The sequence below is a fragment of the Crocuta crocuta genome, unplaced genomic scaffold (genome assembly GCF_008692635.1).
Source record: "Crocuta crocuta isolate KB4526 unplaced genomic scaffold, BGI_CrCroc_1.0 scaffold77, whole genome shotgun sequence".
Classification (NCBI taxonomy): domain Eukaryota; kingdom Metazoa; phylum Chordata; class Mammalia; order Carnivora; family Hyaenidae; genus Crocuta; species Crocuta crocuta.
In genome coordinates this window covers 3,718,077-3,732,826 of record NW_027532172.1, presented here as the reverse complement: position 1 = coordinate 3,732,826, position 14,750 = coordinate 3,718,077, and the positions used below count along the sequence as shown (strand labels likewise).

Below are 14,750 nucleotides of genomic sequence, written 5' to 3'. Positions count from 1 at the left end.
GGGGGAGGGTAAGGTGACAGAGTCCAGGTCTTGGTGCCACCTTCGGAGGTCATGGTCTTGGGACTGAAACCACGGTAACTCATAGCACACGGAGAAAATCAGATGCTTCCTCTAGAGCAAAGCCAGCGTGGCTCATGCGCTGCTCGAATAGCCATACACAACCCCCCCACACCCCCCCGCCCCAGGAATCCCACCGGCCTAACTGGGACAAGCCTGGGGAACAAGCTTGGCCAGAGGAGAGAGGAAAACCAGGCAGCCAAGATGGCTTTAAGGTATTTTGGAGATTTCATTTCCTTATCCCACCCTTGCTGCTCACCCTCTAATGTGGCTATTGGATCTTTAATTGGACACATTTAAAATACAGAGACAGTGAAGAAAGTGACAAGTAGTGAGTATTTTTATAATGATCATTAAAAAACACTTTTCCTAATATATAAAATTTTTTTTAATGTTTACTTATTTTTGAGAGAAAGAGCACAAACAGGAGAGGGGCAGAAAGAGACAGAGTCTGAAGCAGGCTCCAGGCTCCAAGCTGTCAGCACAGAGCCCGATGTGAGGCTCGAACCCACAAACCATGAGATCATGACCTGAGCCGAAGTCAGACGCTCAACCGACTGAGCCACCCAGGCGCCCCTATAAAATGGTTTCAAATGTGTTAGCCAAACAGTTAAAAAGCACAAAGCAAAAGTGGATTCTATTCCTTTTTTCCAGCCTAATCTCTAAATGGAAAGCTTTTGAACATGCGAGCACTATACGGTCAGAAAAGGAGCAGCGTGAAGGCAGGTACCCTTCCAGCCGCCTGAGAGACAAGAAGGTCTGTAAAACCAACCCATTTTACAGGAAGCGGAAAAGTGGACCATCGCAAAAACTACCAGGCAGACTGAGCCCACAACAGAGCCAGGGCGCTCGGGCGCTCAGAGTCCCTGCACAAGCTGACCGTCCCCTTCACACAAGTGGACACGTGGAGTCCTTGTGAAGTCACAAAATCCCCAGGGGAGTCCCAAAACAGTGGGGCGACATGCCGATATGACTAGTCATCCAGGGGCTCACTGGCCAGTCAAGCAGATAGTTTCAAAAGAGGCACAGGGTCCCTCCATGGCCCAGAACAGATCAAGGCAACCAGAGAAGATCTGAGGTTGTTTGAAAAGATTCTAGATCAAGAATCTAGAAGGCTTGGTATGGGCACCAGGCCCCAAAGTCATGGTAGAAACTCCCCCCAAGATGGAAGTTTTGAGGAAAACTTGTGCTTTTGTGGACTACTGGCAACAGTGGCCGGTGCTCCCGTGTCTCCTTGTAGATGGGCTGGCTTCAGTACTGAAGCCACAGCCATCCACAATGTGCCGGGAAAATCGAACACCTACTCCTGCTGCATTAATGCTCAGGCGAGGGACGAAGCCAGGGTGGTCTGTCTCTTGGTCTTCCTTGAACATTGTACGCATTGCAGCCAAGAGCCAATCAACAGTCTCGTGGGATGGCCCGTCCACGTGGAAAACTCTGGCTTGGAAATTCCAACTAAAGTAATTGTCCAAATTCATCCCTTTCTGGGCCTTTTCTTCCCCCCCCCCACCCCACTTCCTTTTTCTTCCTCTTCAATGGTTTCCCTCTGGTCCCATCAGTGGGGAAGCTGTACCCATATTTCTCATTACTTCCGAGAGGGCCATCCACGTCAGAGCCAAGACCCCTCAGTAGGAGAGTGCTCCCGAGGTCGTCTCCAGCAGCATGGACGACAGCTTCACACTTCCCTCTCTCCTTGTGAACGAGACCCACTGCGCCTGGCTGATGCAACCCAAGCTCTTCAGGGTCTTCATAAGATCCCGGCGGAATCTCTCGCCCACAAAAACATAGAGCACGGGGTTCAGGCAACTGTGGAAGAAGGCGATGGTTTGAGTGACCTGGAAGCAGATGTCAATATTGATGGAAATGGCACAGCTGGAAATGAACATGGTGTAGGCATCAATGGTCTGTACCAACAGAATGCAGTTGTAGGGGAACTGAGATAGGAAAAAGACTGTGAGGACGGTGATGGTCACCTTCAGGGCCTTGTGCTTGGATGACTTCCTGGCTTGTAACAGAGTGTGGATGATGATGGTATAGCAGCAAGCCATGACCACGAAAGGAAGGAAGAAGCCCAGGACGACCTTCAGGGTTAAGACCACCGACTTCACTTTGGTGCTCTCATCACTAGGGTAGACCATGGTGCAGATGGTAACGTCGGATTCCTTCTTGAGTTGACTGTACAGGATTTCGGGGATGCAGAGTGTGGCTGCCAGCACCCAGACAGCCAAGCAGACCATTTTGCTGTACACGAGCCTTTTCTGCCTCCAGGTCTGTGCTTTCGTGGCCTGAGCGATGGCGATGTACCTGTCCACACTGATGCACGTGATCAGCAGCACGCAGCTGTAGAAGTTCATCTTGTACATGCTGTTGACCACCTTGCACAGGAAGGTGTGGAACCTCCACTGGTCCGCGGCGGCGATGGCCCAGAAAGGAAGCGTGACAAGAAAGAGGAGGTCAGCGATCGCCAAATTCAGAAGGAATGTGTCAGTCATGGTCTTCACTCTCGTGCAGTACCAGTAGACAAGGATGACCAGACTGTTGCCCAGGGTGCCCACAAAGAACACGAGCCAGTACAAAGGCGGGAGGAAGTAACTCGCAAACTGCCGGACGTTGTTTTTCTCACAGAAAAGTTCAAGGAGGGTTGGGTAGTCATCCAGAGGAGACGTGGGGTGGTAGCTGTAATCGTCAGATATGTTAGAGACGAGACCCTGCAAGGAGACACCAGACACCACTAGGTCACGGACAATCCTTCAGAGGATCTCAGAATGGCAGAGGCATGGAGCGTGTGACCCTCCCAGCCCCCAAAATCTATGACAAGACGGAGAAATGTGTGCAGGGAAAGCAGGAATTTCTGAGGGCATCTGCCTGCATCACGACAGATTTACACAGTCCATGCATATCTGTCACACGCCTACACCGTGTCCGGTACCGCGTACATGCCACAAATGCAGTAGCAGGTAAGCCACACGTGGTTTCAGCTCTCCTGGAACACAGCTGCTAGCGGAGGGCACACACAAGCAAATGAACACTTAAAGGACACACGACAAGTGATCAGATGTAGTAGGGCCCCCTTGGGACCAATGATGGGCACAAACTCATATCGAACTCTGAATGATTCTGTTTTCTCCTCTCTATTCCATTCTTCCAGAAAGGTCTTCAGAGGCTCCTAAACTTTTCTGGGTCCAGATTCCTCTGAGTATTCTGCAAGCCATGTATCCTCTGCTCCTGAAACACCAACAGACATACACACACACACTCACATGCACGCACACACACATGTGCACACACAGTCATACCCTCTCACATATGTGCACAAGCACTGGGCCAGGCTACATAGCTTTCAGGGTCCCTTGTTCAAACTTTGTTAAGAATTTTAAGGGGTACCCGGGTGGCTCAGTCAGTTAAGCATCCGACTTTGGCTCAGGTCATGATCTCTTGGTTTGTGGGTTCAAGCCCTGCGTCAAGGTCTGTGCTGACAGCTCGAGCCTGGGGCCTGCTTCAGATTCTGTGTCTCCCTCTCTCTCTGCCCCTCCCCCCACTCACACTCTGTCTCTCTCCCTCTCAAAAATAAACAAACATTTAAAAAATTTTTTTAAATAAAGATTTCCCTTCCAGCTTCAGCCATTATCCGGAAGCCCAGTGACCTGGGAGGACAGACCCCTGGTGACACACATTCTGGTGAGGCTGCTGGGAGATTCTCCCAAAGCCAGAGCTGGCAGCCCGGCATCGTCGTGGCCCCACAGGGAGGTTGTTCCCTGAGAGGTGGGGCTTGAGTGGACTTGGAGCAAAAAGAATTTTTCGGGCAGGCAGGAAGAATATGAAGAGCAAGGAGACCCCAGGATGGGGATCAGTGTAGCTTTAACGGGTCTGCACAATGACATTTTGGGGAAAAGTCATCGGCTCATGCAGATGAGCAGGTGTGAACTGTGAATCCACACAATGAGTAAGCATGAAACTGCTTTTGTAAGGATTCTGTTCTCTTCTCTTCTCTTCTCTTCTCTTCTCTTCTCTTCTCTTCTCTTCTCTTCCCTAGTCTTCCCTTCCCTTCCCTTTCCTCTTCTTCCTTCCTTCCTTCCTTCCTACCTACTTTTCCTTCTTTTATTTCTTTCTTACATTTTTTGGGGGTCAAATACCTTTAATAGACTTCCACATGAGCCTGAGCCCCAAGCTATATACAGCACCCCATTCACAGATACAGCCCCAGGGTGCGGCAGGGCTGGGGCGGGGGGGGGGGGCTCAGCATTTCCCCCAGGAGACCCAGCCTTCCCCACTGCCCGAGCAGGCACAAGACCCCCACTCTCCGGCATTGACCCCAGGATGTGTCCCACTCGAAGCCCAAGGCGTGTGTTTTCCTGTTGGCTAAGGGTGGAAGACCTGGCGCAGAGAACTATATTTAATTAGGGAACCCCCACCTGCCAGCAGGCATATTTTAAAAGCGGTTTGACTCACACACTCACATACAAACCTGGATTTGTATGCATTTGTCAAGGCCACATTTGTTGTGAAGACCGAGGGAAGCCTACATCATGCTTACGAGATAAAAGATTTGGCCACCTTTATGAGGCTAACAGCGCAAGAGCTCACCTCCCAGGCTAGGGGAGCGCTGGGCAAACATGTCCCCCAACCACGCCGGGACTCCCGCTCCTAGCTCTGCACACGCTCCATGGGTACCTAGCCTTTGGATGTGAGACACAGCATCCTTCGAAAACTTCCCAGCAAATGTAAACGGCACTATTTACCAACATGTTTTATGCACTATAGTTGGGGCACCCAGTGCGTGTACGGTGTAATCGTCACATTGCCAGGTGGGGGCAGGAAGACCTGTCTCAGATGAGGGGCGCCAGGCTGCAAGAGGACTCCGAGTAATGACGCCATTCCTCCCAGCTTGCGTGCTCTCCGAGCTGTCCTAGACACACCGTTCTCGCTGGAGAAGCTACTGGGGCTGGCTGCTCTCAGAGCCTTGGACAGCAGGGGAGGGTCCCGTGCTCCCAATCTATTTCCCATCCAAGAGCCCATGCCAGAGCCTTCTAGTCTGGGCAATGCCTAGAACAATGTCCCACAGTCTCCCGGGCACCATTCCTAAAGTCTACATCAGGGTGGTGCCTGTGTCCACAGGGCTCCATACAGTACATTTCCACAAAAAAAAAAAAAAAAAAATGGGGCGCCTGGGTGGCTTAGTCGGTTAAGCGTCCGACTTTCGCTTAGGTCATGATCTCGCGGTTCGTGGGTTCGAGCCCCGCGTCGGGCTCTGTGCTGACTGCCAGCTCAGAGCCTGGAGCCTGTTTCAGTCTGTGACTCCCTCTCTCTCTGACCCTCCCCTGCTCACGCTGTCTCGCTCTCTCTCTCCTAGAAATAAATAAAAACATTAAAAAAAATTAAAAGAAAAAACAAAACAAAAAAAATACATTCCATGCTCATGGATTAGAAGAACGAATATTGTTTAAAATGTCAATACTACCCAAAGCAATCTACACATTCAATTCAATCCCTATCAAAATAAACCAGCATTCTTCACAGAGCTAGAACAAACAACCTAAAATGTGTGTGGAACCAGAAAAGACCCCGAAGAGCCAAAGCAATCTTGAAAAAGGAAACCAAAGCTGGAGGCATCACTTGAAGCTGAATTACAAAGCTGTCATCATCAAGACGGTATGGCACTGGCACAAACACAGACACCGAGGTCAACGGAACAGAATAGAGAACCCAGAAATGGATCCACAAACGGATGGCCAACTCCTCTTGGACAAAGCAGGAAAGAGTATCCAATGGAACAGATAGTCTCTTCAGCAAGTGGTGCTGGGAGACCTGGACAGCGACGTGCAGAACGATGAGCCTGGGCCACTTTCTGACAGTGCGTTTCAAGGAGCCTGAGGAACACGATGATACTCACTGTGACGTCTGTGGGCACCATGATGGGTCAGACGCAAGCTCGCTCCTAGAAAGAGAAGGCCAAAATCAAAAAGAGGTCCGTCTTATAAATGAACAATAATAAACGCCTAAAGATGGAGACCAGACGTTAAATCTGTTTGTTCTTGGGCAAAAACATAAAAACCCCAGGCGAGAATTAGAATCCACGACACATGGACATCGAGCCAAACTTTTGAGATTCCAAAATGACCTCCGTTGCTAATGTAGAATCGAGGGAGACCTCTCCCCTGAGAGCCCTTTTGGGACTTAATGTTTTCCCAGCACATCCTTTTCACACGAGCTTGTTTTCTCTTGACTCAACTTCTCGATCAGGGTCTGTCTTGCTAAATGCCCCCATCCGTATTCTACCAACCAGGGGACTCCTGAAGATCACAGGACTTGAACACCCTGTGGGCCCAGAATCTGCAGGAGGAAGGGCCTCCGGGTAACAGGGTGGCAAGTTTCCGGGGCCCGAGGGGGTGGCATCTGCCAGCATCGGGGTCCTCTCATGCGGGGGGCCCAGAGCCCCAGCCCCTACCTACATGCTTCGTTTACAAGCCCAGGATAGGAAAACGGGCCCTATTTCCTCTGTCCCCTGACTCCAGCAGGAGAAGGAGGAACTCTCAGGATTGGTTTAGCAAAGAGAAGATAGTTCCCTAATGTGAAGGGCTTTCAATAAATCAGCGGATTTCAATAAATCTCAGCTGTTGTGTGTCTGTGTTTTGAATCTCTGTAAACCCACCCCCTATGACTAAGGGAACAACAGATTGCTTCTCTTCACGGATGTGTCTCTGCCCGAGCTTTCTTTTTATACTTTTAGCAAGGAAACATTCCCAAGAAAGACGTCCAGCACCACACCCCAAATTTCTAGAAGAAAATAATTCTCCTTCATAGATCTGCCCGTCGTCTGTTGGTTTCCCTTCCATAACACAGCCCAGTGACTCATCTTTTTCTGAGAGTACGGTGGTTTTCAGCACCTAACGGTGGTACCACCATTTCGGAAAACCGTTTGTCAGTTTCTTAAAAAGTGAAACACAGGGGCTCCGTCGGTTAAGCATCCGACTTCAGCTCAGGTCATGATGTCAGAGTTCCTGAGTTCGAGCCCTGTCGGGCTGTGTGCTGACAGCTCAGAGCCTGGAGCCTGCTTCCGATTCTGTGTCTCCCTCTTTTTCTCTCTCTCTGCCCCTCCCCGACTTGTGCTCTTGCTCTCTCTCAAAAATAAATGAATAACATTTTTTAAAAAGTTATACACACGCCCACCACGTGATCTAACCACCCCCCTGCGATGTTCTTCGCTAAGAAAAACGCAAGGATGTATCCGCACTAAAAGTGATACTGGAATGTTCATAGCAGCTCGATTTGCAATAGCAATTACTGCAAAGGACCCAAATCCTGGATACCCCACCCAGTATTGGGAAGGGATATGTGAACTGTAGGCACAGCCATGCAATGGAATCAAAATGAACAACTGATACTCACAGTCATACGGGCAAATCTCAAAATAATTACTCTGTGTAAGACGCCAAGCCAAAGCACACATACGGTGTGATTCCACTTACATAAAATTCTAGAAAATGCAAACTAATCTAGCGTGAGAGACCGGTGATTTCCTGGTGAGAGAGAGAGAAGAGGCCACGGAGGGTGTGAGGGGGAAGAGGGTGCAAGGCTTCCAAGAAAGCCTTGTCTCCTTTGGGGGTGACACATACACTCATGACACTCATTGTGTGAAAGTTTCACGGGTACACGTATGTCGGAGCTGGTATTCTGCACTGTAAATAGTTGTAGTCTTTTGCAGTCGGACCTCAGTAAAATGGTTCAACGAAAGAAAAGAAAATGAGTGAGATCTAATGAAATCTTCTGGCTTACTTCTCTCCTCAGAGTCCTACCTGGCCTTTAGCAGGTGAGGGGGAAGGCGGCCAGAACTTCTTCCTTGAAGCCCTCTTGCCAGGTGCTTCTCAAAAATGCCGTGGAGGGTCTTATGCCACTCTCTACGCATCTCGGCTCAAGATGGACTCGGGTTTTTAAGCTTAGATTAGAGAGAGAGAGAGAGAGAGAGATAGAAGATAGATGATAGATGGATAGATATAGACAGATTATAGATACATAGATGAGATAGATGATAGATTATAGAAAAATAGATGAGATAGATAATAGATAGATATAGACAAATAGATGAGATAGATGACAGATAGATAGATAGATAGATAAAAGGCAGATGATAGATAAGAGACAGATAATTCATGTGTATATGTACATGTATTTATGTTTCACACACGTTTCCTGACACTGTCTTCTGAGAGGGCCCGAAAGCAATGACAGAACAGATAAGCACCTAGCGCCCTGATCTTCGTCTCTAAATACTTTCTTCTACCGAAAGGAAGCAGGACTCTGGAAAAATGTCTGATTCCACAGCTAGGGCAGGGAAATTGCAAGACGCACCCGGAACTGATTTCCTGCATCAGGAAGCAAGCAGGTTTCAAAGGACCAGGAGGACCCATCAGAAGGACATAGGTGTCAACCCGATGGGGCTCCCAGTAGCCAAACCAGAGGCAATTTGGGCACCAAATTAAATACCGATGGCCATCGTTGTAGCACCCCCACTACGTGAGGATCCAGGAGTCTGTACTGATGAAATAAATGACAACATGAACGAGGTGGTGAGAAACTCCTTACAGTGCCAGCTGACACACATATAACAGAACCCTGGGATTAGAAACTCACCAATGGATGCTGAAATTAGCGGGTGGATGTTTGATGAGGAAGAGGGTGTTTACTTCCTCTCAGAGGGTCACCCCCCCAAATTGCATACCATCCCATTGACTTTCCCACCCTCTATTTGTTTTTTCTGAATCATGCTCTAAAATAAAATCTTTTTTTTTTTTTAATGCCCAGTTAAATTTGGAACTTCCCAACTCAGCTTGTTTAATGTTATTACAATTCAGGGAATAGGGAGATTGGTTTTCGAGACATTAGCCAGAAAATATCACCTGTATTTCTAGTATTTGCAGCTTAATCGCTTCCTTTCTACTTGCATAGAAAGACTTGACTATTCAGGGTGACCGGGTGGCTCAGTGGGTTGAGTGTCCAACTTCGGTTCAGGTCATGATCTCACTGTTTGTGGGTTCGAGCTCCGTGTCCGGCTCTGTGCTGACAAGTGGGAGCCTGGAGCCTGCTTCTGATTCTGTGTCTCCCTCTCTCTCTGCCCCTCTGTTGCTCACACTCTGTCTCTCTGTCTCTCAAAAATGAATAAATGTTAAAAAAAAAATTAAAACAAAAAAAGACTTGAATATTCATCAGATAATATTGGCGAAAACAAGCTCCCAAGGAAAGAAGCCACATAAAGAAGAAAGAGTGGCTTTGGTTATGGTTCGTTATAGCTAGTTAGTTTTAGGTTGAAAGTAGAAACTGATGATAATGATATAGGCAGGGTTTGGGGAAGAGGCCTCCACATCACTGTGGGGCATGTAAATTGCATGTCTCCAGGCTCCCCAGCCTTCAAGGGCCAGTAATAAAAAAAAAAAAAAAAAAAATATCACCTCCTTAATGAAGCCCTCCAGGGTTTCCCCAAAGCTGGAGACAAGATTGATATTTGCACCTCTCCTGCCCTCTTGCCCTTGCGTTGTGCAATCTTTTTGGACGATTAAGCTCTATCTGTCAAATTTACAAAGCACAGCAGCCCTGACTCAGCATTTCATCTGCTGGGAATATGTTCTATTGCTATCTTCACACAAAACAAAACAAAACAAACAAACAAAAAAACAAGAACAAAACAAAACAACTAGAAACAACCTAAATACCCAGCAATTGGCAATATTCTGATATAGCTTTCAATAAAACACAACTAGCCCAGGGGTGTCTGGGGGGCTCCGTCAGTTAAACACCAGAATCTTGATCTCGGCTCAGGTCGTGATCTCACACCATCGCATCGAGCTCTGTGCTGACAGTGCAGAGCCTGCTTGGGATGTGCTCTCTCTCCTTCTCTCTCTGCTCCTCCCCCACTCCCTCCCTCTCTCTCTCTCTCAAAATAAATAAACATTAAAAAAAAAAACCTGCACAAGTTGCCCATAAATGGTATAAAATAGACCTCACAACAGACCTTCTATCAAAGAGCTCACCAAGAGTATTAGGTAGAAAGGCAAGGTAGAAGACTATATTGTATGGTCTTTTTTAAAAAAAATGTAAAGTTTACACACTTCACTGCTCATCAGTACTGAAACATTTTCTGGAACGAGCTTGAACAATTATGACCAGCAGAAAGTGAGACTTTCATTTTTTTTTTTCCTTTAGGTTATGTAAACTATTTAAATATGTTATTTTGTGCATGAAGTTTTATTTTAAGAACTGTCATAAAAATACCTTGTCAACTTTTTTTTTTTTTTAAGAAGCCCCAGTGCTCTTCCCTTCTATACACCTGCTTGCAAACTCCCCCCCAGGAGACACAGCTGCTCCAGCGAGGGGACTGGAAGGCAGGCAGGGTGCGGCCCCGGTTTGCAACTTTGAGATCCTACCTTAGCCTTCCGTGAAGGGTTATTTTTCTGCTATGATACATGTGTTTCAGGCTCATGGAGAGCCAAAGAGTAAAATCAGAACACATTCCTCCCTAGGTCCGTCATTGAAAGACTGCCAATCAGGGGCACATGGGTGGCTCTGTCAGTTAAGTGTCCGATTTCGGCTCAGGTCAGGATCTTTCAGTTCGTGGGTTCGAGCCCCGCGTCGGGCTCTGTGCTGACAGCCAGCTCCGAGCCTGGAGCCTGTTTTGGATTCTGTGTCTCCCTCTCTCTCTGACCCTCGCCTGCTCACGCTGTCTCTCTCTCAGAAATAAATCAAATGTTAAAAAAAATTATTTTAATTATTTTAAAAAGAAAGAAAGACCCTGCTGACGGCTCTCCGTCTATCCCCTTCTCCTGCATCAGAACACTTTCCAGAGATTTCATCGCACCAGTTGCGAAGCCTCCAAGCTTGCTTTCATTTTCTTCTCACCCCCGAGAGGGAGGCAAACACCCACACACAACAAAACGTACTGAAAGCAGCCCCAACTCCGGTCTGCTGGGAGCGCTCTCGGGGCTGGCTCAGTGCTGCCCCAATCTCCCCGCGGTGGGGCTCCGGGTGGGCCCATTACAGTTCTGCAGCCAATCGGATCTGAAAAGCCTGCCCACGTGCCATAGCATAATGAGATGGGGGTGAGCACAAAGGACCCCCATTTGAAAGCCCCTCTCTGTCCCTTGGTCCTTCCCTTTCTGCCTGGGAGACCTTGGCAAGAAGCCACATGCCCTGACGGCACCCGGTTTCCTCAGCTGTAAAATGGCGGTGAGAGCCCAGTCTCCTGCAGGGCCTTGTGGCAAAGGTCAAGTGCAATGCTCTTTGTGGAATGCACAGAGCTATGTGAGAAGGAGGGAACATTCTTCATCCCCCAGCTCGCCCATTCACTGTCTTGACACCGACAGACCTGCTTGGCGTGGACACTGTAAGGAGACATGGTCCGTGTCCTCTAGGAGCTCACATTCAAGTATAATGAGCAAATAACCAGCAATGCTAAATGCTGCGAATCACTTTGGGAATTAGGAGGAGGAAGTCATGGCTCCAGTGCTGGGGGAAACCCAGGAGGGCTTCACTGAGGAGGTGATATTTTTCCTGACCCCCCCCCTTGAAGGCTGGAGAGCATGGAGACATGCAATGAGGGGAGAGAACATAGCTCAACAACAGGGAAACATATCAACCGAGGCCTAAATGCCAGAAAACAGGAAGCGTGTACAAGAACCTTGGAAGAGAGAGCTGTCAATTCATTAAAAAAAAAAAAAAAGTAGCTTTGAGAAAAGTCAGGCTGGCATCCATTACCACCCAACCATTATTTTTTTGTTCCCCGCCGTCCTTAAGTAATCAACATGAAGATCATCACGGAAGGACGCCTGGGGGGCTCAGTCGGTTGAGCTACCGACTCCGGCTCAGGCGTGATCTCACAGTTCGCGAGTTTGAGCCCCGCATCGGGCTCACTGCTGTCAGCCTGTCAGCGCAGAGCCCGCTTTGGATTCTCTTTCTCTCTCTCTCTCTCTCTGCCCCTCCCCTGCTCGCTCTCTCAATAAATAAATAAATAAGCAGATAATAAATAAATAAAACAAAGTCATCACGCAGCGGCTGCGGCTGCAGCATCTTCGCATCCCTGCTGCCTGTAGCCAGTGACTTGGATACAGATACTGGCGTGAGTCAGGGATTCAGACATCACTTCCACTTGCGTCTGACTTGCTGCACTGAGATTGAATCACCTCTTGCATTTGTTGGTAGCTCTGCATGTTGGGTCTCTGTATACCCAGCATGAAAGCAGGGTCTCTGAGCCGTCTATCAGGCTGGCTGCCGGCCAAGCCCGGGTCGGCCGCCCGCCCTCTGCCCCGTGGTAGACGTGGCACTGAGCAGCCTGTGAGTGGGGAGTCCTTGAACTTGGGGGGGCGGGGGCGGGGGGGCGGTGTGGAAGCCTTCGGAGCAGATAGACAGATATGGAGAAGAGAGGCGTCGAGCTCCAGGGGCTGAAAAGGCAGCTCGACTTGGGTCTATTCAGCAGGGTGAGGAGGAGACGGGCTCTGGGTCCAGGGGTGCGGGGGCGCTGGTGGCTGCCCCACATTTCCAGCTCCGGATTCCTCCCTAGCGTGCCTGCCCAGCAGCTACGGGGCCACAGCTCACGGAGAGCTGGAGAGGGTGGGGGCGTTTGAAAGGACAGAGCTGTAGTCACGGATGAGTCACTGAAAATAAAGTAGCTTCGCTTTTTTTCTGATTATAAAGAAGATTTTGCCCATTTCATAATGTACCAAAGAAAAACAACAACAACAAAACCCAAAGCAAATACATATGGTAAAGAAAATAAACACGGTTCAGACGCCTCCTTCTTGGGTTAGCCACCATTCACTTTATGCTTTTCTCTGCGATGTCACCTCACACACACACATACTCAGTAGAAAGGTCTTCGGCCCACACAAACCATTGTCTATCCTGCGTTCTCGTGAACCCTCTCTCTGGCCCACGTTTCACGCCAGTTACCGTGGCTGTCATCAGCCTGGATGGCTGTGGGCTCTTCTGCTGTCTGGCAATGCCACAGGTCACTCAGCCAGTCCCCTCAAGAAGCGAGTTTGCTTATTTCCGATTTTTCACTGCTGCGGAGAAGGCTGCCCCAAACATCCTTTCCATGGGGCAGCCTCTCCATCCCAAGGACCTCCTTTCCCAGTCCTGACCCCCTTCTTGTCACCTGTCCCCAGCACCTGCTTCTTCCTCCTGTAAGTTACAAATCACAGAACTGACTGCCTTGAACCTTGACTTCACACGTGTGGGTGGGAGGGAGACTTCTTACTCATCCCTGGAAACCCGAGCAGGCCACTGCCTGATTCACCTTTGCCTTCCTGGAAGCTTCTAGCAAAGTGCCCGGGGCTCATGACCACTGAGCAAATGAGTGAAAGCCTGGGTTTTAGAAGCCATCGAGGAAGCACAAGTGGGAAGGCACAGGAGACGCCGCGAAGGCTGATACTCACGGTGGAGGACAGCGGGGGGTGCTCCGGGAGAAGGTGGGCCCCCCGCTCCGTCCGGGGGAAGGGCTGGGCTGCTCTCTGCTTGGGATCAGGGGCAAGGCTTCTACGAGTGTGGTGCAGGCAATATCAGTAAAAACACTATAAAGGAAGTCAGGCCACCCCTACCTGTGTTGTCACTGGTGGGGTGGCCCAGGAGGGTGGGGAGCGGGGAGTCACCAGATGCAGTTCCAGCAATTGCCAGAATTGATGATCTGCAACCAGATGTGAAAGAAAACAAGAAGTGCTGGGCTAAGGGAAACCATCTTCTCTGCAGATGCACGTACAGACCAACTGTCTGCTTTAAGGTCTTTTCCTAGACAGCACAGCCACGCCAGGGAAAAGGGGGAAGGAGGGGCTGTCAACAAAGCCCCTTAGAAAAGCCAGCCTTGCCAGGCTGCAGAAGTGAGTGTGTAAGGTTTTCTTGGGTGGCGTGGCCTGGGCAGGCCTGTGCGGGACCATCGCCCTCAGCTCTGTCCATCACCACGTAACCCCTTTCTAGCCGTGACAAATGGACCTGAGCCCGTAGAGCCGGGCCACCCGATACAGTAGCTACTGGACACTTGTGCCTTTTTCAGTTCAAACGAATTAAAATGAAACTAGTTCCTCAGTCACACCAAGCACATTACAAGGGCTAGAGAGCCATATGTAGCTAGCGGCTTCCATAGCAGACAGCACCAGTGTCCAAAACTCCTAAGGAATGCTGGCACTCCTTTAGAAAGTTCCACACCTCGGAACCCAGGAAATGCTGGAGGGTCACAAACACCTTAAACCTGCGGTCAGATACAGTAAGATTTTATTTTCACGTAACCACCGTACGTCAGATACATGGACACTGAGAACATGTTTCATCTGATTAAGGATGGGTGTTTAGATGACAACCTTTTAAAAGCCGAAGCATACACAGGGGACGCCTGGGTGGCTCAGTGGGTTAAGGGTCGGACTTGGGCTCATGTCATGATCTCACTGCTCGTGGGTTTGAGCCCCGCTTCAGGGTCTGTCCTGACAGCTCAGAGCCTGGAGCCTGTTTTGGATTCTGTTTCCCTCTCTCTCTGTCCCTCCCCCGCTGGTGCTCTGTCTCTCTCTCTCAAAAATAAAATAAAAACATTAAAAAAAAATTTTTAAATTCCTAAGCATACACCAAGTTATATTCTTAGCAAAGTCCACAGGTGACATTTTCCAGCCCACAGCTACGGTAGGACCCTCAGTCCCAACACGATTGCTGCCCCGCCTGGGCCCCAC

At 49.2% G+C, this 14,750-nt stretch overlaps 1 protein-coding gene across 1 annotated transcript; it reads right to left on the bottom strand.

Annotated features, from left to right (window-relative positions):
- Positions 1 to 1,591: 1,591 nt before the first annotated feature.
- On the bottom strand, positions 1,592 to 13,571 carry CCR9 (C-C motif chemokine receptor 9). Its single transcript, XM_077777190.1, has 3 exons — positions 13,476 to 13,571; positions 5,948 to 5,992; positions 1,592 to 2,765 (listed from the first exon to the last, which is right to left on the bottom strand). The coding sequence occupies exons 2-3, from the start codon at positions 5,966 to 5,968 to the stop codon at positions 1,683 to 1,685; spliced, it is 1,104 nt and encodes a 367-aa protein (XP_077633316.1). The 5' UTR covers positions 5,969 to 5,992; positions 13,476 to 13,571; the 3' UTR covers positions 1,592 to 1,682.
- Between the last annotated feature and the right edge of the window lie 1,179 nt (positions 13,572 to 14,750).

Coding starts and splice junctions, on each gene's coding strand:
- CCR9 (XM_077777190.1), bottom strand. CDS start 5,968: ATGGTGCCCACAGACGTCACA. Junction 2,766..5,947: donor TGGTGCCCACAGACGTCACA/GTGAGTATCATC, acceptor GTCTCCTTGCAG/GGTCTCGTCTCTAACATATC.